At 43.6% G+C, this 27943-nt stretch overlaps 1 protein-coding gene and 1 long non-coding RNA gene across 9 annotated transcripts; one reads left to right on the plus strand and one right to left on the minus strand.

Annotated features, from left to right (window-relative positions):
* Positions 1-426: 426 nt before the first annotated feature.
* Positions 427-24272, plus strand: LOC134525527 (membrane cofactor protein-like). Of its 6 annotated transcripts, XR_010073804.1 has the most exons (13): positions 427-799; positions 1845-2036; positions 2246-2342; positions 3042-3127; positions 3524-3730; positions 4542-4724; positions 5715-5906; positions 6489-6680; positions 7014-7040; positions 7760-7826; positions 23027-23193; positions 23744-23832; positions 24137-24272. XR_010073804.1 is itself a non-coding variant. In XM_063356457.1 (12 exons), exons 1-11 carry the CDS (start codon positions 580-582, stop codon positions 9747-9749), a joined length of 1554 nt encoding a protein of 517 aa, XP_063212527.1. In that variant the 5' UTR covers positions 427-579; the 3' UTR covers positions 9750-9764; positions 11703-13607. The 6 variants fall into 6 exon arrangements, 5 of the variants coding, with proteins under 5 accessions (XP_063212527.1, XP_063212529.1, XP_063212531.1 ...); XM_063356457.1 differs by lacking the exons at positions 23027-23193; positions 23744-23832; positions 24137-24272 and adding exons at positions 9659-9764; positions 11703-13607; XM_063356459.1 differs by lacking the exons at positions 23027-23193; positions 23744-23832; positions 24137-24272 and adding an exon at positions 8541-9652 and having other exon boundaries at positions 429-799.
* LOC134525529 (uncharacterized) lies at positions 16148-26974 on the minus strand. 3 transcript variants are annotated; one of them, XR_010073806.1, is made up of 4 exons: positions 26582-26974; positions 24811-24916; positions 24074-24299; positions 16148-16686 (listed from the first exon to the last, which is right to left on the minus strand). It is a non-coding gene; the product is annotated as an uncharacterized LOC134525529 (long non-coding RNA). The 3 variants fall into 3 exon arrangements; XR_010073807.1 differs by lacking the exon at positions 16148-16686 and adding an exon at positions 16696-18708; XR_010073805.1 differs by lacking the exon at positions 16148-16686 and having other exon boundaries at positions 20014-24299.
* Between the last annotated feature and the right edge of the window lie 969 nt (positions 26975-27943).

Consider the following 27943-nt stretch of genomic DNA (forward strand, 5'->3'; position numbering starts at 1 on the left):
CTTATTTGCAGTGTTTCTCTACGAATGCTTCACCTAATAAAAGCTGAACGTGGGACAAAAATTGCTTAGATTTTGTCTCTACTTTAGTGTCCATCTCGAGTTTTAAGTCTTTATTTTTTATGTTGGTTGTTTGGGTTTTTTTTAGTACGGCTCTGCAACACACAGTTTGTCGTTAAAAGGAGCGGCAGCCCCACATAGAGTGGTTCATCCTGGCCTGGCAGCCAGGAGCATTTATTTTTCATCAGCTCTTGTTGGCGTTCACAGCGCAGGAGCTGCGTAACTAAACACGCTTTGAAGCTTTTCCTCTTTGCCGGGGACGTGGGCGGCCCTCAGGGGCCCCTGCCCAGGAAAGGGCCTGGTCTCCTCCGGCCGGGGCCTCTCCCTAGGCCGGGGCTTCTCCTCAGGCTGGGGCCTCTCCCCACCCCTGCCCCCCCGCCAAGGCCGCAGCTTCTCCCAGCATCCGGTCTCCTCGGGCCGGAGCCGGGGCCTCTCCCCACCGTCGGTCCCCTCAGCCCGGGGCGCGGCACGCCTCGCCTCAGGGCGGCTGCTACCGTGAGAGGCGTCGGCCCCGCGGCCGCCATGTTGCGGAAGGCGGGGCGGCGGCCGCTGAGGGCAGAGGCGGGTGGTGCAGCGCGCATGCGCCTCAGCCCCGCGCTGCGTCTCCGCGGTCGTCCGAGCGAGGGAAGCGCCGCGGCCGTTCCCGCCGGGGCTGCCGCTGCCATGGAGCTGCTCGCCCGCCGCCCGGGCCTACTGCTGGCGATAATGGCGCTGTCGTGGCTAGGTGGAGCGCGGGCTCAGGGTGAGGAACGGGCGTCCTGGGCGGGGGGGGCGAGCTGAGGGGGCTGGTGGGGTACGGCCGAGCCCCCGCGGCCTCCCGGCCCCGAGAGCAACCGGGAGGAGGCAAGGAGCTCGTCCTCCCCCGGGGCTGAGGGGGCTGATGGGCCGCTCGGGGAGGCGGTGGGGAGGGAGAAGGAAGTAGCTTTAGGCGGTCTCTGCGGGCGGCTTCGGTGGGGTTTGGGGCGAAAAGGCGAGAGAAAGGAGGTGTTGCAAAAACGGACGTGCTGGCTGGCTTTAGGTGCTGATGGGTGCCTGGTTCTCACCCTGAGCTGGGGGTTTAAATTTCTTGTATGGTTTGGTAGATCTCTAAGCAATAATGTAAAGGAAAGGAAATAAATAGGTATGGTCATAGAGGTGGTGGCCTCTGCCGTGGGTAAGTCTTGCAAAGGCTGGGCGGGTCTGACATTTGTGCCTGGGCCACAAGGCCTGGAATGTGTTCCAGGTCCTCCAGCGTGGAGGAGTTTTACATTACATTTACATTAACCGCACCTCAAAATGTCCCTGGGTCTGTAGGTCCCCGTGGGATAGTGTTTTAAACTCCCCTTTGTGATCTGCCTGGCCCTTTGTCTCAGGAAGGGAAGTGAGCTGTGCGAGTGTGGCTGGTTTGTTTCTCCCGCAGCAACCTAAATAGGCGTTTCACTGCGGATGGGTGTACAATGAATTGTCATATATTTTAAGTACAAGAGTAAGGCAAACAGACAGAAAATACGAACTGGAAAGGAAACACATTGTCTGGGTAGAATGCTAAAGAAGAATTTGAGAACACCAGCAAATAAGTAACCTGTACTAGCGTATGGTTGGACATTGGGTGCAATTAAAATATAAATTAAAAAACTGAAACCTAGTGAAATATACAAATAGCCTTGGCCCTTAAGAATGTCACCTCTTTGATTTATGGATGGGTCCTTAAAACCTACTGAATGAGCCTGGCATCTGTGCCATTATGCCTCAACTTGTATCTCTTTTTGTTGACAAGATTGTGTATTGCTTTTTCCTTCTTTTGACAGGTACGTGTCTGCCTCCAGACAGGCTGCAATATGCAGAGCTCGGAGAGAGTTTCAGCACACAGCAGAGCTTTCCTGTTGGAACCAAGGTGTCGTACATTTGCCGGCCAGGGTATATGAGAATCCCTGGAAAATCAGTAACTCGTACATGTGGTGAAGACTTTCAGTGGTCGCCCATAGAGCAGTTCTGTACAGGTAATGTGCATATGACCTCTTTTGTGTTTTCCCTTTGATATTTAACAATTTTAGTTGTTTTTCAAGTGAGAATTTGTATTCTGTAATAATTTAAACAAAGCTTGAAAAATGCTAATGATGGTAAGAACAGTATGTGCCAAAGACTTAGTCTTTGGATGTAACTACAAAGATATAGATTTTATTTTTTTTTTTTCCCCCCCTCCCCCTAGAGAGAAAATGTAAACATCCAGGAGAATTAGAACATGGTTTTATTACCGTGACAGATCTTACATTTGGTTCAAAAGCTACTTTATCTTGTGAAGGCGGGTAAGTATTTTGGTGAATGAATCCTCTTTTGTTTTTTCTGTTTAGACCAGATTAGAACCAAACCCAAGTTTTCTTATGCAGGTTCCATTCCAGTTCTGACTTGAAGTGTCTCCAAGTTCTACCTGGAGCAAATGAAATTACAGTTAAATTTGACTTTTGATTCCCTGATTTTACTTGCTGTTTGCATCAACCAAGGCTTAAGCTTTTCAGTGAGATTCTGCAGAGTGAAAACTAGAGTGTTACCTCTAATGACTTCTTTTAATGCTTCTGTGGCAGAGAGAATAAATTTATATATTTATCGCCCTTCATTATTATATTGAATAATGTCTCATCTGTCAGTGTATAGCAAATGAAGTCAAAAGTGCTAACCTCTCACAAGGTTTTTTCCTCCCTTTTAACAGCTTATTTTTTTAGTATTAGTAACTTTGAGCATTAGTGTTAGAGGGTACACATCTTAAAATGGCAAGACTTCCATCACTTTCTTTAGTGATGTCTCATTTCCTTCTCTTTTGTTTTCAAAGTTGAGGCTGTTAATAAATACATAAAATTTAAGATACCATTCTCATTACAACAAAAACTTGGCAAGTCATGGACCCCTAATCACACGACAGAATTGTGTAAACAAAGTTTCTAGCTGCTCGTTGGAGAAATGAGAGCTTCCTTAAGTTTCACTTCTTTAAATATTTTTTACCTTTCTAGATTCAGATTAACTGGACCTGATGAAATTTCCTGTGTAATTAAGAATAATGGTGTTGACTGGAATAGAGATCTTCCTTTATGTGAAAGTAAGTAAATTACTACTGTGTTTAAGTTTATATTCAGATAGTGGTAGTTCATTTAAAAACAGCTGTGCCATAAGCTTTCAAGTACAAGAAATGATGGTAAAGTAGGACTAATTTTTAGTTTTTTGGAGCTACTTGGGATGTCCCTGAGGAATGATCACTGAAAAATATCAGTTATTGTGGTAATTAGCTCATATTAGTTAAAGTCAACCTCTTCTTGAGATTGAGACTCGCTATAATAGATGACCATCGGTAACTTAGTTATAACTGTAACTTGTCTTAGAAATAGCTATATGTTGGATTTTAAATGAAATAACTTGAAAATCAAGGCTTGCTGTTTCTGAGATGAACAAGATAACAGCAAAATTCTGTCGACTAATTTGTGTGATTTATTCCTAGTAATTCCATGTAAACCACCTCCAAGCATAGCCAACGGGCGCTACACGGAAGCCACTAGCTACGTTTATCAAACATCAGTAACCTACTCGTGCGATGAGGTACCGAGAGGCGCCGATCCCTTCTCGCTGATTGGCCCAGATACTATTTTCTGCACGTACGATGCGCACTCAAATGGAGTTTGGAGTGAAGCACCTCCACAATGCAGAGGTTGTTGGGATTTTTAATGTACTTCTTTATTATAGCCTATGTGACTCCAAAACTTCAGTATCTGTCCCTTTTTTGGAAGGGGGCAAGGGGTGATGGACTTCCCTGTAGAAAAGAAGAAACAGATCCTCTGGTACTAAATTTGATATAGTTCCAGTGGAGATTAGATCCAGCTGCGTTATGGATATTGAGTGATTATGACACGTAATATGACTAAAGTTTTAGTTAAAAATTTAAAAATATATGTATGAGCATGCTGTTGGTAGAAGTGACAAGGACAAAGTGAAGTAACTGAGAGACCATAAAGCCTGGGTAGCTGAAGAAAAATTGTGTAAAGAGCAAGAATGTGAAAGCTAGATTATGAACAGTAAAAAGGTAAGGAAGAACTCTTTTTCTAAACACAGCTACTATGCAAATGCAGAAATAAATGTAAAGTCTAGCAAGGACAAAGTCTTGCTTTGCAGACGTAGGGAGAAGTACCAGATGCTTGTGTGTTGTCATTTGAACCCAACTCAATATCACATTGTTTTCTGAAATTCTGCCACAGTACAGGAAGTGGCAGAATTTCAGAATTGGAAGTGGAACATGTTTATATCAATTACTACAATTTCTTATTTGACTGGTACCGTTAAAACTCAATAGCTGAAGGCAAGGACCTTCTCCACCTTCAAGAGGATAACCTTTTTATGAAGCTCCTCCAAAACAGTTTGAGGAATTAGAGAAGGAAACGTACAAGCAGTAAGAGGATGCTGTCTCTGTTGTACAGATACTGTTAACACATGTTTCCAAGCTGTTTTTCTTTCACTGATTTCAGTGGTCAAATGTGATAACCCGAAAGTTGAAAACGGGAGAAAAATAACTGGATTGGGACCTTCCTATAGCTATAGGGACTCAGTCATGTTTGAGTGTGATCCAGGCTATTTCATGGTCGGACCGGACGTAATTACCTGTGGAGAAGATAACAACTGGTCTCCTCCAAAACCAACTTGTCAAAAAAGTAAGTCTTTAAATAAAGAATCCGACTTCTCTTGTATGTTGAGAATGTTGTACATCCGTCTTAGCTAAAATTTAAAATCATAACACTGTAGTTGGAAATCAGAAGCTAAGGAAGTTGACATGCAGCCTCATCTGTGGGCAGCTGTTTTAGGTGTTGGAGTGACTTTTAACTCCAAAGAGTTTTTGGATGAGAGCGAATTCAGTTACAGACATGCATATAGAAGTTGTGGGGTGGACATACTGTGGTGCTGCTGCATCCTAATAGCATCGTGGTGGTCTTTCTAGTGATTTCATGTGGAAATACAGGAGAAAAGATGTGCTTCTGAATTCTGATAGAAAGAACTAGGAGTATGCATAATGAAACCTGTAGTGTCCTTCTTGAGTAATCAAAATCATTACGTGTCTTGTGTTCTCTTATGCAGCTGTTCAACTCTTACTTTCCAGGCATCTTGTATGGTTAGAATGTTAGATTTTGATCAGGCACATTATTAAGTCAGGACTAATTTGCAGGGCTGGGGACATTGCAGAGGTCTTTCTGTAACCTTTCTCCTTCCTCTTTGTGCTAGAGGGAGAGGGAATGTTGTTGTAGATCAAAATGAGAGAATTTTTTTCCCTGCATACACTAATAACGAGTTCCCAAGAATGAGAACCACTTCTACAAAGAGTATGTTTGGGGGTTCCGTAATGAATGAGTCTGGTAAGGCACCTGGAAATAATTCTAGAGCTTACAAAAATAATTAGTGAACAAATACGAATTTTTTAGCTACCACATCATACCATCATATTGCCTTACTGAATATCTACGGTAATGTTTATTTTACGTTTTCTAAAAGAAACATTTATACTTAAAATTGTGGTGAAGTTAAACTTTTCAGATATGCTGATCTATTTTTCTCATACAAAAGCAATGTATATTTATGGAGTGAGTTAATGAATTATGGAATATTAAAACTTTGTTATCACTAAACTTACTTTTAAATTCATATATCAGTTACTCAAGGTGTATGCGGTGCCCCAAAAATCACAGATGGAGTAACGATTCATGCAAAACCTGTATATAGAGAAGGAGAGTCTGTTCAGATAAAGTGCAATACTGATTGTGCTTTTCCTGATGGCGCTAAAGAGATGACAGTAACTTGTCAAGGACGGGATACGTGGAGTTCTTTACAAAACTGTGTATGCGGTAAGTTCCAGCGATCCGACATAGTAATGTGCAGACCCTGTCCGTTAGGTCCGTCAGCAGGGCACCGACAGGCAATGTTAGTAGGGTTGGGAGGGTCATGGGGGGGGAGTTTTCAGCAACTGAGGACAGTTTTCAGCAGAGTGGGAGTCCTTGTTCAGTCTTAGTTCTGCTTATGGAAATTGCCACGGTTCAAAAGCTGCTGTGAAAGATGTGTTTGGGGAGTGTTTTCTGAAGATTCTTCTTTTGATGATGGCAGACTTTATTCTTGTCGCCCTTTGCACCACGCAATCACTTGTTATGATGGAAACAGAGATTGTCTTTCTTTGATGCAAATGTTTGCCCTAATGAAGCTGAGACGTGTATTTCTGTTGATGTGTCTGAGCCATGTCTGTCAGCAGAAGTATCTGCAGCCTCTAGGAAGCAGGAAGCCTTTGCATATAAAGATATTGACTTAAGAATTGACTGAGCTTCTGGTATTTACCCAAATGTGTTTGATGGCAACCTCTTGAATCTGCTTCATGTAGCAGTTCTGTTCTTGAACTTAATTTCGTTTTCTTCCCCCTCACCGTGATCTCTTTCCAGGTGGCTCTGAACGTCCTGGTTTCACTCCATACATAAATCATGGTAGAATAATTGAGGGACAGAAACCTTCGTATTCTGTCGGGGATTTCATTACAATTGAGTGTTACACAGGCTACACATTGCATGGTGAAGCTCGTATTCAGTATGTTGGAGAAAACCAATGGCATCCTGGAATGCCAACTTGCCAGTTAAGTAAGTATGAACTGCAAGAATTTCCACTAGAACGAAAATACATGTAACAGACGCTTTACTTCTTGGGGACATTCTTTTATATTCAGGAGAAATCATATAATGCAAACTTCCTTCTTTATTTTGGCATAAGAAAAAAAGGTTTTAGTAAAATCCATTTAAAAATAGGAATATTTTAAGTTAAATAAATACTTCAATATAAACTGTCCTGCTACAAGGATTGTGTTGACAGAAGGGCTTGATCTATTTGAAATAACTTTGTGAATATTTTAATAATAATGTTTGAATAAGAAGCACATGTGTTCCTCTTGTGATACTGATTCACTCTCTTTTTAGGTGTGTATATTACAGTCATCATCTGTGGTAAGTATCTTATAAAACATGAACAAGATACAATGTGGATTGTATTTTTTTGTGTGGAATTGATATTCTGGTCATCAGCTGTGACTGCAGTAATATAACACGATTCTGGAGTTTTGCTTATTTTAAAACCGCTTGTCGGCTCCTAAGACTGCATAGTTCGAGAAGAGTTAAGGTTGCTTAGCAATCATAGATTATTTTCATGTAAAATGTGTATTTTTTCATGTATGCGAGGCATCAGATTTCAAAGGCAGTCTTCCACAACTTGGTCATTTTCGTAAGCTCTTCAGAGCTTGGGCTTACTGGAAGTGTGAATGAACAACCGTGCCAGGGAACAAAAGTGCTTAGTCCATTTTCTGTCCTTGCATTTGTTACCGGCTGTTATAAGCCTACTGCTTTTTTATAAACTTGTTGTAAAAAATAATGTTAGGATGTTGACATATCTGTTTTAATGATACTGAGCTGCTGAGCTTTTGCCATCTTGGTGATCACTGTTCTTGAGCTGAACTATCTTGAACAGCCTTGACGAAAGCATCAAATACATATTTGTGAAACAAGCCATGCAAATTTTAAGTATTTTGGGGGGTGGGGTCTATAGGGCTGTGGATGAAGACAGTGCTATTTCTGCTAAAAATCTTTGAGGCTCTTTTGTGACCTAGAGGTGATCTTTACCCCTCTAAGGCTTTTTTTTTTTTTTTTTTTTTTTTTAATTCTTTCTAAAGTGGTTGTGGCACTTGTGGTGGGCCTGGCAGCCTTCTGCATCTATAAGAAATGCTGTTCACAAAACGGGTGAGTAAGCCTACTTTTTTATTATTATTATTGCAAATTTCTAAATGACTGAGCAAAAGCAGTGCTAATGTGTATGCAAGTTTCTTGAGCTTTATCTGCCCTTTCTTTTTCAAACGCCTGACGATTATGTATGAGCTTATCACAGCAGCTGATGTGAAGCTGAAGTGCCTAACAATGTATTCGGCTTTGTTTTTGTGTCTGCTATTCAGATAAGCTGCTAATTAACACCTGCACTAATTTCGAGGAAGGAAGAACCCTGTTCTGAAGCTTGTATTTAGCATAGGTACCCTTGCCGAGGAAAGTACTGTTTGCATCTGCTCTAAAACATGTCAGTTTACTTCTTAAAACCAGTGGTAGTAGTGGCTTGTGTGGGCTTGTGTTATTTTATTGCTTGGATACCCTCTGGCATCGCCAGGTCTCACAGGCTTTACAGGCCTGGGCGGTTTACGTGAACTGGAAGCCTTGGAGATGAACTAAGGAGCTTCCTCTCTTCTATGTAAGATGTACCAATGGTAGTGGAGGGTAATTGGAGAACTACTGTGTTTTGTGTTTTGGATCAGAAGGACCTTGAATAAAACAATACAGGCTTAGTTACAAGGAAAAGGTGAAAAAAAATTTGGCTCCTATGCTGTTTGAAAAAGTAAATAGTCAGCTTTGCTACTAGAATGTTTAATGTGTGAATCCACTTCAGTTTTTTTTTTTCTCCTGCAGCAGCAGTGATTGGTGTCCCTATGTTAAAGACTTGCAAAATCAACTGTAGAATATTAGATGCATAAGTAGTAGTGTGTTCTTCTGTTTTTAAGAGACATATAGAGCCTTTTGAACTTTATCTTCAAACCAACTGATTGTTACGTATGCTTTTCATGGAGGGGTGGCAGGAGATTTAAATGCCTCTTTGTACATTGCTTCTTGCAGTAATGTCATGTTTTAACTTCTTGAAAAAAGCCTGTTTTGTTGGAGAAATACTTTGTAATATGCAAAATACTGAAAATTCAGAGCAAGTTAGGTGGTATGCATAGAATGTTACAATAAGCATCTCATCAAAATTGATTTACCTTTTAACAAAATCTGTTAAAAGGGTATGTGAAGCAATGGAAGGGATGCTTTAAATAAAGTAAACCAGGTGGAATATTCCTGTGGTTCCTATTTGTAATGAAGTACATGCAGTCCTACTTGGGAGAACCCTGAAGCTGGCTTATATCCAGTGATGTTTTAGCTATAGTATCTTCCACTTAAGCCGTACAGTACCATTACAAGGGCCAGAGTGGCCCTGTAAGCAGAGTACTTGTACCTGTGTGCTGCTAAGGAATTCAATGCCTTTGAGCAATTGCTTTTCGTCCATGACTTGGATAATATGCAATCTTGGAAGGTCCAAATAAGAGTACGTGGGAGTTAATAGTATTAGGGCAGCACTTTCTGCCTACATCTGTGGAGAGACTTCTCAGGGTGTAGAAAGGAGGAGGCATCTAAAGGAACATCATCAAAAATTAAGGAATGTTATATTCCTGAAAATTTGATAACGTGAAAAGTCTTATTGCGCCCAGTGCTTTCCTTAAGCTTCATTGCTGTGAACATCTGACTATTAAACTTCTTTCTTGTCTGAAAAGCCCGATCTAATCTTCTTTTATTAAGGCCTCGATCTCCCTATTTAGTTTTCTGGATTCCTGATGCAGCTGAGCCTGTGTGAACTGTTGTGCCTCCAGCAGCTTGTACTTGCTGGGTTGTAACGTTCATATGACAGCAAAAATCTCTTCTTGCCCACTCTTTCTTGTGTTTAAACTGACAGTTCTCTAGGACATTCAATTAGACCTTTTTCCCCTTCTGCTGTTCAGCTCGTATACAGTTGATGAGAGTTGCAAGGAAACATGTCTTTTAAAAACTAATGTCCCAGCTGAGATGGAAGAAACTGCACAAAAGAATTAATTGAATCTTAAAAAGGTATACACTTTCCACTTAATTTGGACTTTTGCAATGAAGCTTAAGTGTCTTTTTTTGTTATAGTTTACTCTGAATTTCAGGAGGAGCATGGAATCTAGCTAGCTGTGAACCTCAGTTTCCTATAGGAAAGACTTTTATAACCATTCATTCATTTTGGGAGAACAGAATACGTTACCTAAAGAATTATCATTTAGTGTCGTAAATGATAGCTTCCAGTGATTGCGTATCACATATCTTAGTTTTGGGTTGTCTTTAAAGAATAAGTAACATATTTTTCTGTAAGACAGAAACTGTATAGCTACTAAGTAGAACGTTTGCACCTGTTCCAGTAATGTGAAATGGGTTCTAGTGGTGTGTTAGTTTTGTTAGCTAATAGTATAATTCCCTATAACTACAAGACTGTTGGAGCTGGAAACCAGCTTTGCGGCATTACATGGATGCTAGAATTATAAAGATAGCATGCATGCTTTTAGAGAAAACCAGATTATATGTCTCAGAATTACTGATTCATCTTCGTATTCAGCTTTGTAGAAGAAAAATAAAATAAATAAGGTGCAAACAGCGTCTTCTTTTTAAATCTTTTTATAAAAAGGTGATTTCTTTTTCAAATTCAGAGTTCTGTAGCCCTAAAAAGCATCAAAATATAGTTGTTTGTTTGGAACTGATTTCCTCTACTATATTTAAAACTAGTGCTTAGTCGAGTAGTTGAATGCATTTGATGATAGTTAGGATTGCTCCTGCACTTGTGTAGGGTCAAATTAGCTCTTTCAAAAGTCTGACTCTTCAAACCGTGTTCCAACAGGACAGAGTTAAGAAAGGACAGCTTAGTTTGACTGTTCGTTTTTCAGTATTTTGCAATTACTACCTTAACAGTTAGAGTTTGCACTACAAATACTTTCATAGACTAGTATTTCATTTGTGTCACTTTTCTCCACTGCACAGTTCTGAGAAGGTAATGGTTGAAATGTTCTGTCTCTTATTCTAACTGGATGTAAAGGTTCTTTTCAAATGCATAGTCTTGATTTTACTTACTTTGAAAGAACAAGTGACTTTTCGGTACTTTTGATAAGTTTGAGGTGGCATATAGGAAAATTCAGCTTGGAGTTTATTCTGAAATAATGTATGGATTAAGTAATACCATCTTTATCTCTGAAGTAAGATGTTTCTAACTGAGATAGGATTAGTTTTCTGCGTTAGCTGGGCTTATTTTTGGAGAGAGGAAAAAAAGGAATCAAGAGTTCTTATGTCCAATCTCAACCTTTTGCACGTGACAATGATAAGAAAAATGAATGGTCTGGTATGTGTACACACTATTAACAACTGAGTTTTTCTTACGGTATCTAGAACTCCTTAGAGACGTAGAGTAATAGTGCAGAGGTTTGGTGGTTTTTTTTTCTGTAAAGCAAAACAGGAGTTATTCAAGAACTTGAAAATATGTGTATATGGATGTAATTATGAATTTTAATCCTACTATGTTTAAGTATTGTAAATATGCTGTTAGTGGACTACAAAATCAAAATTCCCACAAACTAATATTCAGCTTCTGGTTATAAAATGTGTACTAAACAACATACTGTATTAAAATAAATTATAAGGAATGCTCCTGATGTAGTCTCCAAATTAGTTAGGAATCCTGTAGCTGTTCTGTCTGTGTTCAGTTTTTGGTAATACTCGGGCATGGTCTGTTCATAACTTGAAATAATCCTGTTGGATCAAATGCTCTTCTACTCAGTGGGTCATTCTTAGCAGTCTGGTAGATGAAATGAAGAAAATATCTCCTCAGTCTAACAGTTGCCTTGTAAGATGAGGACGAATAATGGTGTAGTTTCATGACTTTAACTGTTGATTTAATGATAAAAGTAAGGACGTGCTTTCAGAATAAATGTTAAAACTATTTAAATGTAAAATCTCTGATTTGACCTGTTTTTTTGTTTGTAGGAAGCGTGACAGCACTCCATATACTGCCGAATATAAGATCTGTAAACCATGACTGACCTTTTTTGGGTGTGGGAGGGAATTCACAGTTGAATATGCCAATCAGAAATGGAAAATGATTGCACTTGCATTGAGTTTCTGTAGACAAATATCTTGTGCTATGTCTTACACTACTGATAACTGGAGTAGGAGATCATTACTAGGCATACATATATGCTTTTCCTTATGGGCCATTCATATTGTCTTTTCTGTGTACGTGAAACAGACTTAAAGGCCCGTACCCATAGCATGCAAGAGTGGCTGTGTCGGCGGGAGTACTGGACGTTGTCACTGTCACAGTGCCAGCTGCTGCCTGCTGCCTTCAGTGCTGCCTCTTTTCTTACAGAAGACTATCCGGTATTAGTTCTGCTCGCTAAAATCCGAATGTGTTTCATGTTCATTTTTGTGGTTGAGGTGATATAAATGATTATGTTGTCTCTTGTATTCTGAAATGTTTTATTATTCATTAAGAGATTGGTGCCTTTTAAGGCTATGTCTTTTTTTATCACAGTTTAGATCTTATATATACTACCTCCTTGTTTGGCAAAGTTGGTTTCTGTATATCTAATGAATTAAAATGTGCCTTTAAATCAGAGTTGCATAGCTTTTCCATTGCCTTTATGAAGGAAAAAAGCCATATATATTTCTGGCTCTTTAATATAGTCCTAGAAAGACTACAGTGCATTTGTTGGAATGGAAAATTGACAGTTTTGTAGCAAAGGTATCCTCTGCCTTTGAATTTGTTGGCCTATTGACAGAAGATACTAATTAAAGGAACTGCAGAGAAACCGGTGGTAGCCATCTCCTACCAGGAGCACAGTAGAAGTTCCTTAGGACGCTTGATTTTTCTTGAGCCTTGATGTTAGTTTTGGAGATAATTTTGTTGCTTTTTGGGGTAGAAAGGGCGCTATATGCATCGAGCTTCCTTGCTTTTTTTATTTGAAATCATGTATTTCACATACGGCATTTTAAATCTCTGTACACAGATTATGATGCTAAATCTATCTCTGCAATGCTAGATTTAGCGTCTGGTATCTGCTGGGAAACAGAAGCCTTTCCCTGTCTGACTCCCTTCTCTTTTCACGTTCAAGGAAGACCAAAGCGGGTTAGCTGGGGGAGTGGAGGAGCGGGTGTGCTGGTGGTGGCAGTGGTTGTGGTCTCTGTATGTAGCTGCTTGCTATCGCTTCGGGATGTGTTTTAGTCGAGCCTGTGGCTCCAGGAGCTCCCATCACAGCGTTTGCCATGGATTGAGACTCAGTCGTCCATTGATAGCTGTTACTTCAAATGCACACTTGCTCTTCCTAATTCCTTATTAAAACCAAAAGCTTAATTAGGGCAGGTTGTGGCTTTGTGAATCTCTGAGTTTGCTGTCAACATAAGAACCAATTTTCCCAGAAAAACCAAATGGCCTCACTTCAGATGGCTGAGGCAGCATTTAAACTATTCTTTCTTGTCTGTGGTGGATTGGCAGTGCTCTCCGCCGTCGGGAACACATTGTTTGAATAACGCTATTTAGGACTTTCTAGGGCTTTTTGGGACAATCCCAGCAGTTGTATTGTTAAGAGTTCATAATAGTCTCTGGTTATTAAAAAGGAGTTTTGGCTGCACAGAATGACTTGCTGCTCATTGGCTAGCCAATACCTAGTTTGATAATTGTTTGTAAATACTATGATAATATACTGGGAATTCAGTGTGGTGGTCACTAGACAGCTTGATTATGTGTGGCATCTTTAATGTTTTAAAATATGCTGAAATGCACTTAATGCTGAAGTGAAATAACTGTAAAAAATGGCCTTATTTTTACGCTTTTTTCCAGATGTAAAGACGAGTGATGACTTGTAATATTACAAATAAAAATGTTAAATTACGTAGCAGTAAGCGTTTGTCTTTCATTCGTCACGTAAGCAGATTCTTAAGATGATTTTTCATGTACCAAACTTGCATTAGGTGGTAACTGTTGAGATTTAAGCTTGCAGTTTGTGCACAGAATTGCTTAATGGTAGTGTAGAGAATGCGTTCTAATTTGCTGAGTGGCCTTTTGGTTTTCCTTTGGAATTGCAGAGAGTTTCATAGAACCTCCAAAACCTTACAGTGTTCACTCCTGAGAAATTTGGTAAAAACTTGATGGAGAAGAGGCGGATTTATCACGGGGCTGTTCTGATGTAACACTAAGTCAAAGAGCGAATCCCATAGTGCGTTCTGGCACTTCTGTCCAGTGTGTGACAGATGTAATCCTTAGGGAAGAGAGTTTAGGCGGTTTTAAGTAAAATGTTGAGTAGAATGTGATTATTTTTAATTGTCTGAGGCTCACACTCAAAATGCACTTAACATTCTTTGCAAAGAAATGTATGGAGTCAGCTGCCTTATAGAATGAAGCCTTTCAGAAGGTGGAATAGAAAAATAACTAATATGCCATATTTTTTTACATTTGTGGTTGTGATACCCAAAATCAGTTGGTGTGGACTGCAAATGATGACAGTATGTAAACTACACAGCTTTTGTTAAGTTTTGGTATTGCAGTGAGCATCGATGGGATAGGCAGCTACTAGGCAATTTGACTTAAACATTACAAATTAATTTGCCCTAATTGTCATGAGTTCTGCACCATTTTTCTAAAACTCAGTCCCACGTGAATTATTTCATTTTAGAATCTGGAACTGATAATTAAGAGTCATGAACACATGAACTTTGTGCTAAGAAAAAGGCTGCATGTAGTAAAAATGTGTTGTTGCCATCTACTGGTAAAATAAGTGATGTTCTCACAGTGGGAGTAACAAAACAGAGGTACAGCGTTACCTGGTTTGATATTATGTTGGGTGAGGTGTCAGTAACGGGCAGGTTTCTCAGAGTTACACTTAAAATCAGTGCAAATGCTCATTTTTGAGCATGGTTCACGTGGGGTGGGGGAAATGGAGCTGGGGCCTGAAATGAAGAGACTTGCAGCAATTAGGTATTTTCCAGCAGGGAAAGATGCAATCTGTCTACCTGAGACAGAGCCCAATACCAAGCAGCACACAATTTTATTTAAAAGGAAAAAAAATAAATCTGAGTAAATAACAGGTTAAGGCAAACAAATAGCACATGGAATAGAAGTGGTCAGAAGGTGGCTGTGCTCTCACACATGGGCCCTGGCTTGCTGGAGATGAAGAATCTTAGTTAGGTGTTTGAAGAGATGCTTCGCTTTCTCGTTCAGCATCCCTCCTAGTTGAGCCTGATGCTGACTGTCCTCCTTTAGTGCAGGATGTTCAGCCTGTAGGTGTAACTTCAGGTCAGAGAACAGAAAAGCAATACCGTACGTGTTTGTGAAGCGAGAGCGTGCTTTTGATGGTGTTTATTTAAAAGGACTTTGGGGGGCGGGGGAATGAAGTTTTCCATTATTGTTGCTTTTCCCCCTACATCATAACCGATTTCAAATGGTGCTAGACAAAAACTGAGACTCTGAACACCAAGAGAAATCGGTCAGCCTGTGTAAGAGACATTTTCCTGGCTCAGAGAAGAATCCTCTTGTAGATGACAGCTACGCATTCTTTAAAGTGGTCTGATCAAATGCTTCGTCCACACAGCGATCGTCTTTTCTGTGTCGTGTTTGACAACAGTGAGGTCAAGCAAAAATAGTTTAGCTTCATTTCAGTGGTTTGGATGCAAGGGAATAGAAGTCCTCTGAAACTTTATTAGAAGTACCAGCAATAAAAAAAAATAATTCTAGAAAAAGGAGTGGATTCTGTGTGCACCAGTGTGACATCATCGTGATTGCTGAAGGCACTTTTGTGTTTAACTGCTGAGATCAAATTGTTGTAGAGAATATCTGTGTTTGCAGAGCGAGTCTCTGGGAGCTGTGGAATGATAATTCCATGGTGATGGAGTCCCCAAGCACTGTGTGGAAATTCATTTCCTCTAAGTTAGTAAATTAAATGTTAGGGTCCTAGCGATCATATAATAAAGGAAACGTATTCTGCCTGTCAGGATGCAAGAAGTACTACGTTGGTTTTCATGCAATTTTCGGATCACTTTACTCTGGACAACTTTAACTCAATATCCATTGTTTATTAAGTAGAAATACAGTTGAAGGAAGCTGTTCCTGTTGTGGCCCTAGCTTGAGAGGGTGTATACAGTGATTGTTTAAGTGTCTAGAAATCAGATGATGTTACAAAGTGGATGGCTGGCAAAAAAATAACCATTGGAAAAAGTGCGGTTTTAAGGAGCAGAGGCCGTCGGTGAAGTTAGCAGCTGCTTGATCTCCTCCCACGCTGTAATTCTTGCTCCTAGAACACTGATTTCAAATGGTGCTAGATACAAAGTGGGAAAATCTAAGCCACCATGTGAAACCAGCTTCCAGAGGAAGACACATCTCGTGCTTGGCTGCAGGCTGAGAGAGAATATCCTTCATCTCCACCGTACCTAGAGAAAAAGTCATTTGTTTAATTTTATTAGAAAGTAAGACAGTTAACTTCGGGTTAGTTACTTTATTGGCACACTTTTTTTTTTTTTTTGCGTCTTGTGAATAGTTGAGGCTGATGTAGCAGAAGTGAAATACCTGATGAAGAAACCCGCTGCTCTGGCAATGACTAATTTCCTTTCATAGCTGGGTGCAATATACTGAAGCTCTTACCAGCAAGGAGTGAAAAAGGTCTGACTTCTTTGCAGTGCAGAGCGTGATGTGCCTTGCAGTGGGGAGGAAGTTTGCGTTGTACAGGAACGCTTTTTTATGCCATTGCAGATAGAGCCAGGCTATAACCCTCATTCTGTCCGAGGCAGAGAGTGTTGTGGCTTTTCATCACGTACTGATCTCGGATTCATCAGAGAGGACAGGTCAGGTGCTTTTTGTGAGCGGGACAGGAAATGTGACTATCATGATGGAACTTCCTTTTCAGCGGTGTCACATGGGCTGCAAATAGCAGGCTTTTCATCAGCAAGGAGTTGCAGATCTTTGTGAGACAAGTTTTAAACTCTGTAGGGGCAATGAAAATAAATTGCATGGAAACTACTTTGAGTGTGGGTCAGAACGAAAGCTAAAAAGGGAGCGTTTGCGAATCTAACTGTAAATGGTTTAACAAAGGTTGTCAAGGAAGTAGGAGAGCGTGTGGGTGAGTGGCTGATGGCTACTTGCAATGGACTACATCTGGGCAGTGCTGTGGTGCAGCTCAGCCGTGGTCGTTACCTTCAGTGTATGTGTCTCAGTACAGCGGGGATAGATGTGGCCTCTTGAAGCCGGTGAATGACTACACACATGCATTATCTGGTAACTTCCAAACCCTGGCCACCATGGCTAACCTGTGCTGATGCAGAAGCTGATGTAAAGTGGAATAAAGTGCAACAGAAGTGGAGTTGGGAGTAGGAGTTATTCATGCCCTGGGTTTTTGGCAACTCCTTGCATTAGTTTTGTAACCGGATCAAAGAATCTGTTTCAGTGCCGATATCCTAATGCGCACCCACAGGCAGCAGAGGAAAAGCTCAGAGAAAAAGAGCATGTCCTTCTAAGAAAGGGGGGTGGAGGAAGGGGAAAGACTGTACTAGATTACTGTGTCTGGATATTTACTGTAGTTTCTAAATCCATTATCTGGGGCAACAGGGTGAAAGACAAGTGGAAAGCAGGTTCCCTCCCCAGTGTCTGTCTTGCTGGCACAGTTATTCATGAGGCACCCTGTATTATCAGCATAAGATTTACTACTGAAAAGCTGGACTGAGAGGTCAGTTGCAGCATAGATGAAGTACCGCAGCAGCATCTTTCAGAAACAGGCTAAGAGCGAGGGTTGCTTTGTTTTTTTTCTTGTCTCAATATTAAGCATGTGCCTTAACAGTAAAAAGAAATCTCCATTAGGGTTTTCAAAAACAGTTGGTGGAAACGTCACTTCTGTTTGTGCTGCTGAAAAGCAGAGCTTCCCTAGAGGTGGGAGACTTCCAGAGTCTGAACTGGGTCTGAACATCTATGCAGACTAACCTTCCCAGAAATACCATGCAGCCCTTAAAGCCCAATGGCTCATCCATTCTGTGTAGTTTGATAAAACCAGGTTTCACTTCAGCATAATTAAGATGCTGCTGCCCCTCGTCCAGGCTACCTGAAGATCGTTCTATGCTTTAACAAGCATCCCTTCCCTCCGAGCAGCCTTTTCGGCTGAACTGCAGGTACACCCTTTTATGTAGGGTACGTCTGTGACAGATCTTTCCAAACCTAATAGCATGCTTGGGCAGGCAGCATGCAGAGGGGAGGAGAAAAAAGAAAGCAATTCAAGATGCTGTCATACACAGCATTCAGCTATTAATATGCACACATGCGGAAAAATAAACCACTGCTTGTCCCAAGCATTTCCTGCATGCTGGATGTGTACATATGGACACATACATGTGTGTGTGTGTGGAGACGAGCAAATGCTGTCAGCTATAGTTGGCTTTGTCAAAGTGTTCTGGAGTTTTCACGAAGTAATAGCAGAAAAAGTACAATATTATCATTCTGGTTTTTTCCTCCTTTTCCAGACACATTTTAGTAGCAGTACTGTTCTGTACCTTCTTTCAGAGGAACATCTCAAAGCCTTTCACGGACTTCACACTGCTTTATGCTTTGCACACGCGACAAAGGCAGAAAGGGAAGAAATCCCTGCCTCCCCCATGAAAGGGAACTTCCTCCCTAGCCTAAGACCTTTAATCTAGGCTGCAGGAACAAGGCAAGCCTGGATGTCACAGACCTGATTTTTCACAACATGCAACTTATAAATTAAGGCATTTCTGGGGCTTCCACAGTAAGCAAAACAGATCTCTGCATGATCCTGTGTGCATCATAGATTTTTTTTTTTTTCCTCCATTTTCCAGTCACAGAGTCAAACTCTTGGTTTGTCAGGCTCTGGTCTGCCCTGGAGAAAATACTCCTGTTTGACATGCAGAAAATGTGAGCTCAGTGCATCATCCTCGCAGTCAGGGAATGAGTCAGAGCAGGGCCAGGTGCAGGACAGAGGGGTGTGACAGTGCAAGTGGTGACCTGTAAGGGGAATTGAAATGAGTGAACTTCTAAGGTTTCAAAAAAAGCTTCCTCCGCCCGGGGGAGCGTGTAACTGCATCTGTTTGTTGTGCAGCTCTGTTACTGTGTGGTGTTGCATAGGTCAGGTATGGACAAATGTGCCCTAACTTGCAGGCTGAGCCTGTCGGCGGTGTGTAGGGTGTTCTGTGCGGCAGCAGCGCTGACCCGGGCTGGGCGAAGGCAGGGGAGATGCTGCATTGCTTCATGAGGTTGGTGACTGGGACGAGAAGATGGCTCTAGAGATGCTACTGCTATTATGGGCAGCGAAAACATGGACTTCCCTCCTGAGTTTAAAAGCATAATGGAAACATTTTTTTTTCTTGATGAGGATCAAAATAAACCCTCCAGACTGTGTTCCTGAGTGAGCATAGCTTATTCCGTTAGTCTTACCATTGTAGCCTTACAATTGCAGTATAAAGAGTGAAGATAAAAGCCAGGCACTCTGGGTCTGCAAACCGTGTGCTATCTGCCTCCCCGCCCCAAAACCCCAAGGTGGCTGAACACTGGCCTGTGGCATCCTGCGGGTAAAAGCCCAGAGAGCTTTTTGTCCCATTTAGCTCTATTTGAGCAATGGGACAGTCAGGCCTGCTTGACGTTTGGAGTCACTAATTTCAATTCCTGTTAAGGGTAATCTGTCAGAGCACTCACTAGTGTTTGTCTAACTGTGCTGAACTGTCAACGAGCTGCCTGTCATTCTAACCCATTTTTTAAAACGGTGCAATTGTTCCAGGGTTTGGGGATGAGAAGGCGGCCAGGTTTTTGTTTGCTTGTTTGTTTGATGTAGGGAGAAGCAGCTTTTCCAGATAATTTAGGGCAGGCCAGGTGACAGGTCGTGTTTGCGATGGCTGAAATTTGGCTTGTGATGAGGTCTGAGAGGCACATGGTGGCCTTTGTGTGGTGGCCTCCCTGACGGCACACTGCCGTGTGGTAACTCTTGCTGCTTTGGGTGAGCTTTGAGAGAGCGCGTCGTCAGTGCTGGCAAACAGATATTGGTGGTTCGGATGCAGCAAACCTCATTTTGAGGGCAAGAGAGTTCAACACTAGCGTTGACCCAGGCACACCGGAGGATGTGATGGGCCATACCAGCCGCCTTTTTGTGATTCTGCCGCGCTGATCCACATTTTCTGTGGTGCTTAGGTCTAACAAAGTAGGCTAAAAAAAGTGCAAGAGACCTTTAATTTCCAGATTACAGACCTTTTGGAGAAACTTGGAGATAGAATCATAGAACCGTCTATGGTGGAAGGGACCTTTCACAACAGCAAAATATCACTAAAATAGTTAGGATTTATTCACAAGACCTGTTTGTTTGGTTTTTTTTAAATCCCAGAACTTTGTTTCAGACTGCTAAGTAAAATATAACACTTATTTGCTATTTGTTATTGCTTGCCCCAAAGCTATTCTGAACTAAAGGGAGCACGGTTACCATTCTAGGAGTGCTAGATATTAGGGCTATGGTTTCTAATCTTCTGCTTCCCAGCTGCTCATCTGAAATTGCTTTGACCTGCCCAGAGTCAGACAGTTTTCTGCTGCCTTTGCTTTCATGAGAGTTCCTAGGCAAAAACCACAGCCTGTTTGGAGGGCACAGGAACTACTGAACTGGTGAATCCTATTGAGGATTTCAGGTTTTACAAGGCACGATGAGGTGAAACTGGGCAAACTTACACAGGGGAAAAAAAGCGTTGGACTTACATGACCTGGGTCGTGGAAGAGCAGTAGGAAGGTGCAGCACTGAAATCTCATCAAATGTAGCCATACACAGCCTGACTGAACAGCACATTACAAAACTAGCTACAGTAAAAAATATTATCCCCCAAAGTAGCTGAGACCAGAAAAGTAATTTTCTATTGCTAACTTCTGTACCTAAGCATCACCTTAGAATATAAAGTATTGATTGCAGGTCTTGAAAGCAGTCACAGGGAGATGATTGTTGTGATTTGTATAGTCAGTTCAGGAACATGGTGTTCCCCCAACGCCACCGTTCCAGCTACCTCAGGTAATGTCAAGGGAAGTCGTATTTTTCTTTGTGTCGTTCAAGAGACAAAAGAATGTCCTGTGCCAGTGAAGAGAATAAGGGAACAAATACTGCCAGCTGTTTACTGAAGTATAACCTGCCCTTAAACCAGACATCTGAAACATGCCTTCAATACCCTGCCGTATCTTAAGACTGTCCGCAGTAGAAGGACCTGGCAAAAAAGGTGGAGAAAAGCACTGACCAAACTCCGTCTGAGTCCCCTGCGCACGTGAGCTGTTTGGTTCCATCATTCTGTCTATCACTGAAACTCCACTGTATGTTTGAGAGCCATCGTCAAATGTTTCAGAAGCATTTGAGCTGTATATCCAAATACAAAACCAGTGGCTGCTGTTGGACACCTACTATGCACCATTTGCACTGGATAAAGAGTGTTTGTGTGGGGAGCTGAAGAGATGTGCTTAACTCAGAAATAGCTCTCTTCCTTGGAAAGCTTAAGGTCTGAATCACACTGTGTTGGCTCAGTTTTTAGCAGACAAGCTATCACATATGCCTCCCTGTAGGCGAAGAGTCGTCACTGGCATCAGGATTAGCAGCCAGGTTCTTTCCCTTTGAAAACTAGAGAATAATGATGCTGGAGAATAATGATGCTGAAGGCTAAGGCTGACTTCAAGCACGGTCAGGGCAGGAGGCGGCCCCAGGGCTTGGGGAGGTGGGCTGGCAAAACTGGGAGCAGGAAGGGTCCGCTCGCATCCGTGCTTGTCCTGCACTGGCCCCCATGTTCCTCTCTGTTTGAAAGGAGCCAGGTAACATTCCCCCAAATTGAGCTTCATTATTGCAAAGATGGGGACAAAATAAGCTATTTAGCTCAAATCCTCAGGACGTTAACCACTCCACTGCTGCCTGTGATGCTGGGGAGACTAGAGCCAGCCCTAGCACAGCCATGGTTGGTTGCCCTGAGTCAACTGAAAATACTGGTGACATGGACAAATAGGAACACTGGAGAAAACTGTGGAAACCCAGGAGGGGACGAGACAGCTATTGAGCTGAGGTACCTGAAACTGAAAGCACGTGAGACAACGCTGGCTTGACAGACACTGGTGAACTCAGAGCAGCCTGCGGAGTCCGCCTGATAAAGACTACAGGGACAGAAATGCAAATATATACAGATTTTTTTTTTTTCCTGGAACACAATGTTAGTTGATGCCTAATTCTTAAATACCTGCCCGATTCCCAGCAGTCCAGAGGAAGTCTTGGGGGAAAGGGGATGAGGGAACTAGTGCTAAGTTTTTGTACTTAGCTCAAGAAAGAAATTATAGATAAGGATTTTAAAACACTTCTGAGACGCAGAATTTTTTTGGATCTATGCTTTTGCACTCAGTGGCCCACTACTGCAGTAGCATTAATTTTGGAGCCTCCGCCCCAGGTTCAGGACTCGAGCACTGCCAGTCTTGCAAGAAATGTGGATTGGGAGTTCCTGAACCAACTGGTTGCTGACAATGAGTCAGGGGAATGACCTTGCAGCAGGCGGCTCACGGTACCTCTCTCGGAGCCGTGCCAGTATAAACGGCACTGCCATCTCTGAATGCCGTTGAAACCATTTTGTGAGATTCCCGCGTTGGCCGTGTCTACTGCCGCCTTTGCACCAAGACTTTTGGGTGGGTGAGAACAGAATGGAGTACTCCCTTCTCATTCCAGAACACGGGCATCTTCGCAACCCAGGCGTGGGACTACCTATATCTATGTACAGATACATAGAGGATATTGGCAACTCATATCTCTTGCCTACATCTCTGCCCATTAGCAGCAGCGATACAGATACTTAACCAACTAAAATCTTACCCTTCCCCAGCCACACCCGTATTAAACTGTAAGAAAACATGGTGAACAAGCTCTAGAAAAAAAATACATGGCAGCAGTGAATTTTCTGGATAGGCCTGGAAGTGATTTGTAAAAGGAATGGGGGTAGAATATTTAGCATTTGGACATTTTAATCAATTTTCCCAAATAAGAAAAGAGAAACATTTGCTTGTAGACTTTAAGCTTCTCACAGCATCAGTAAAGCTCCTGACACAGAGCCCAACGCTGTATTTGTATGACATGGAAATGAACAGCAGCAGCAGCAGCAGCGCTGCAGGCTTAGAGTCTACTCTGTGAGCAACAAAATGGCTAGGGGTGCTGCTGTGTTCATTCCAATTCCTTCGCCGTTTGGGGGTGGTGAAATAGGTGGATGCTGATATTCCTGCCACTTCAGGTATGGTTGCGACCTTTAACATCAATATTACATTAATGTTTCTAACCGTATTCAAGCTTGTGCCCTCATCAGCTCAACTCCGTAAAGCACAGACTGGACCCAACAGCAAAATCGGACTGCGTCACAGATGTAACATGACCATCGGCAAAACAAGTGCAGGAAGAGATCATGGCTGTCTCGTCAGTCAGAGAGCCCTCCTTCGATATCAAAGAAGAATCAGATGGTAACGCTTTTAAATTTATGTCGTGAGCATTTGCAATCCTTAACTTTCTTTACCAAATTTTGCAATTCTTGAACAGTCAAAACTCCCAAGCAAATTGCACGTATTTTGCCAACAGACCCAACGCATTAACGAACGCTGCGTCATAATGCCGCACTAAGGCTGAGAGATATAATAAAGCCCACTTTACAAAGGAAGGAAACCAGAATACAGAAAAATGAATCAGCTTACACAATGTCACACACACACAAGTGTCAGAGGGAGGAAGAAATCGCAGCTTTCTCAAGTCCTTTTGCGGCAATGCGCAGAAAACCATTATGGAACAGTTAGCCACGTACAGCGAACATACAGTAACAATACCAGCCCTATGCGCAAAATCGCTACTGTCCTACAGAAATATGCCGTGTCCCCTTCTTAGCCTTGTTTCTTGCCAGTCCCACAGATTTACCTGCTGACAGTAACCTCAATTCCCAAGTAATGAGATTTACAGCTGAAGTTTAACATTGAAATAACTCCTCTTTTATCTCTGTCTCTTTACCCTCCCTGCATTTAGTCACAATTAAACTATCGCTGTGGCAAAAAGATGGTGGCGAAAGGAATAAAAACAAATGCATCCCTACGCTGAACACAGATACTCAAAAAGTACGTATATGCCTGCGCAAGTATAACCGGCTGCCGTTTGCACCTTCTTCCAAAGGACTGAGAAATGCCATTAGGAAGCACTAGCTTTGCAAATTAATGGGGTCCTCCGCCCCACAACTGCCATGGGGAGAAATGCAAAGGGTTTTCCATTCAGACAGCACTCGGTAAAGCAGACTCAACCCACCCGTCTTCCACGCAACCAAGCATCGTTTCTTAGCCCCGCTCCTCAGCTGAGCATTACCTCCGCGGCTGCCTTGGACCGTTCTATATGTGTGTGTATTTATGCCTGTCCGTCTTGCTGCAGGGACCACCGTCGTCGCTGCTATTCCTGTTGTTCCCCTGCTCTGCGGAACTGGCGCTGCAGGAGGCAAGGATGCTCCAAGGGAGCCAGCTACAGCCAGCGAAGGCTCAGTGAGTCAGGAGGGGTTGTGACGACTGCGGTAAGAGTCTGAAATTCCCTATGGAATCTGGGAGAAAAGGAGGGGAGGCAAGAAAGGTGGAGATGGGAAAGAGGAAAAGAAGTGGGGAGTGGCACCTACTGCCTGTTTTTCTGCTTCCCTCCCTGTTCCTACCACCGCACTGCCGTTGGAAATGGCGTCCTCCCCTCTACGGCACTGCGCAAAGGAATGGAGTCGGGGATAAAACCGCAGCGCGTGCGCCCTTTTGTAACCAAACCACCAAAATTCAGTCGGGGTGGGTGTACGTGTGTAAACACAGCCCTTCTCTCTCCCTCTCCCTCAGGCTGCCGGTCAGAGGACAGGCTGTTGCCGAAGCGATGGAGACGGCGGACGCAGTACGTCTGAGCCGGTTCTGAGCCCAGCGGTTGTTGCTAAACAACCGGACCTGACGCCGGAGATGTCAGCAAGTGAGTAATGTCGATTAAATGCTTATGCTACCGTATCCTTAAACTTGTTTAAGCCTCGGTATGATGAAAGGCTATGGAATAATGTTCCCTGCTGTACGAGAAAGCAAAGTTACCGCTCCACTGCATAATCAGGAGACTTCCTCAGCCAGAAGGACCAAGCTCAAAGCTGGTTGTGTCCTCAGCACTTCCAGGCAGAGTTGCCATCTTCATTGCTGGTCGCTTTAAGAAGAGAGGTGAAAAAATAGTATAGTAAATGGTTAAGAGAGAAAAATGTTCTCCCCTTCATGTCCTCATCCTCTCTCTGGAGCTGCCCTCTGCCCTCAGTCTCCCATTCATCCTTACCTAGTCCTTCCCAATCCTCCTTCAGTCCCTGCTTTCTAACACTGTTACTTCTTTTGCAAACCTTTACAGCCCTGTCACTTGGGACTGTCTTCAGCCCTCACCGAGCCTCTGGCAAACTCACACTTATGCAAACAAAAGCTGAGTTTGGGCAAGAGTCTTTTTTGCTTCTTCAGTCATTCCCACGACATAATTTCCAGGTGCAGTCCCTGCCCTGAGCAGTTTACAGCCCTGCTAACACTTAACTGCCTTACGAAGGAGTAGCAGGAAAGCAAAGGAACGAGGAGAAAAGCCCCAGACGCCAGGACTTTCCCCTTCCCCGTGGTTTGCAGCTCTGACACGTCATCCTCACGACAGCAGGGCGAAACGAAACCTCCCCGGCAGCCGGGGTGCGGGGTCTGGCACCCGCCGGTCCCAGGGGGGAACTGCCGTTGTCCTGCCTGCTGCTGGGAGCTGGGTGGGCAGGGAGCGGGCAGGGAGAAGGTAGGGAGCGGGCAGGGAGAAGGTAGGGAGCGGGCAGAGAGCGGGCAGGGAGAAGGCAGAGAATGGGCAGGGAACAGGCAGCGGGCAGGGAGAGGGCACGCAGCAGGCAGGGAGAAGGCGGTGGGCAAGGAGCAGGCAGGGAGAAGGCAGGGAACCAGCAGAGAGCAGGCAGCGGGCACGGAGAAGGCAGGGAGCAGGAAGGGAATGGGCAGGGAGCGGGCAGGGAGCTGCCGGCACTTTGAAGCAAGTGAAATCAACGTCGAGATTTGACACCCAGCCCTCGGCCAATCCGGGAGGGCTTTTCACCTGCCATCACCTCCTCCGCCAATGGGAGGGCGCCTCTGGGCCCTGAGCCCTCCCCGGCCAATGGGGAGCCGGCTCCGCCACTTAGTTAATGATGCAGCAGTACAGGGAAGACTATCACATGTGAGCTGGACGGCTGCCAGCATGGAGACACGGAGAGAGCAAGGTAAACAACTTTCCAACGCCAAAATGATGACATTTAATCCCTAAATGCTAGCTTCCCGTCTCGACTCATCCTTAACCCCTTTCAGCTGGTGTGGAAGCGTCTGGAAGGCGCCGTCTACCTGTCCCCAGTGCTTTTAAAAACTGGCCGACATGCCCTGCAATGATCACTGCGTCACCGTTTACCACTTTCCGAACTACGCAGTGACAAACCTCCAAGCTCTGAAACGCAGAGCGCCTGTTAACCCCTCCACCAAACCCTCGCCAACACGCCAGCCTCTAGAGAGACAGAGGGGAATAAAAAGCCCAAACAAAACACGAAAACAGCAGTCTTTGCAAAGTTGTCATCTCTCCCCCACGACTACTACCCTCCTCTGCAGTACAGCAATGCCGACAAGAGTGACATTAGTACAACCTGTGCCGTCGTTCCATTGAGAAAACAGCTCTGACGCAGAACAGAGCAATCATACCCAGCCAAAATAATAATACAGGCACTTCGGGATCCGAACTTAGGGACGCCGGGGGAAAGGGGCGCCCTGCAAATAATTAAAATACGTAGATGCAGCTCAAGCCCCATCCTGATCAAAGGGTACGTACGTGGGAAAGACGAACCGGACCGAAGAGCTCTGCCCGTGCACCATCTGCGCAGTCCTCAGCCCTCCGCTCACTGTGTAGCGCCGCAGAATAGAAGGTTCCAGAAATTTCCTTTCCGTTAACCCTTTCGGTGTCTGCCCACTCTCCCTCCCCGCGGGATTAAGCGCGCCGGGTCTCCAGCATCGTCGATGGGCGAAGCCTCCTACGCCAACCGAGCCCGAATACGATCTTTAAATGAGACTGGATGGTGGCAGGAGCCCAGTCCCTGGTGTTGGTGTCACTTCTCTCTCTGGAGCCCTCTCTGCCTCTCTTGCTGCCTCTCTCCCCTCTTGCTGCAGCAGGGCTGTTGCTGGTAGACCTATCGACGGAGCTTGCTCTCTCACTCTCTCGCTGAGCTCTGTGACGCAGCTCTAAATTCTCCAGCCTGCTCCCTGTGTTATAAGAGCGGAACTGCAGCTTTCCAGGGAGCCCGTGCCAGCGGTGCCAGGGCCAGGCAAACCGAGGGGAACGTCGCTCCTGGACTCTGCACCTTTTTTTGGTAATTATTATGTTCCTCACCTCTCTTTCTGTGCTTCCTCCGAGGCTCTCAGCCTCGCATCTCCTTCTCTGCTTCTGAGTCATACTTACTAGGTTAACTCTTTTAGGATTGGTAGTCAGCAATACAAATCTCGAACAAGCACAGCTGAAACCACAGCCAACTTTGTGGTGGTTTCTGCTTTAAAAAAACCAAAGCAAATCTTCTTGGCTCTAAAAAACAAAAACACACACACGCACACACAGACACGTTCCAGTAGAGAGTTAGTGCTTTTTGATTAACTGTTTCGGTGACAGGAACCACTGCTTGACTTCCTAAAATAAAATATTTTAGGCCCATGTCTTGCAAATGCTCAGCGGGCAGTTACCCTAAAGCACAAAACAACTTAAAAGGAACTGCTCCTGTGAGCCAACGCAGGTCTTCTGGGCATAAAAGCACGAGGCTGCTGCTGGACCCACGGACCCTGCTGTGCTAGACGCAATACATTGATCTGAATGTGGTTCAGCCACCGGGCAGAGGCACGGTGTAAAATAAGGTACTGAAAGAGCTAGAAAGCTATAGGCTCTTCTTAATCGGAACAGGATTAATAAGTGTTATCACACACACAGATTCACAGTGCTCAGCGTGGGCAGGGGAACTAATAACAGCATTCCTGGAGTCACCAGAATCCACTAATCTCCGTCAAAGAAAGTCCACAAACAGCGATGTATTTCAGCACGGCAGGAATCAGCAGGCAAGAAAAACTTTGCAGACGGATGCGCTCTCCCTGCCCCCGCCCCCAAAACTACCCCTCGCACTGACTCTGGTGCCTTCGGCAGCTTCAGCACCCG

This window comes from Chroicocephalus ridibundus, chromosome 20, assembly GCF_963924245.1.
Source record: "Chroicocephalus ridibundus chromosome 20, bChrRid1.1, whole genome shotgun sequence".
Taxonomy (NCBI): domain Eukaryota; kingdom Metazoa; phylum Chordata; class Aves; order Charadriiformes; family Laridae; genus Chroicocephalus; species Chroicocephalus ridibundus.

Coding starts and splice junctions, on each gene's coding strand:
- LOC134525527 (XM_063356457.1), top strand. CDS start 580: ATGTTGCGGAAGGCGGGGCGGCGGCCGCTGAGGGCAGAGGCGGGTGGT. Junction 800..1,844: donor AGGTGGAGCGCGGGCTCAGG/GTGAGGAACGGG, acceptor TTCTTTTGACAG/GTACGTGTCTGCCTCCAGAC. Junction 7,041..7,759: donor TATTACAGTCATCATCTGTG/GTAAGTATCTTA, acceptor TTCTTTCTAAAG/TGGTTGTGGCACTTGTGGTG.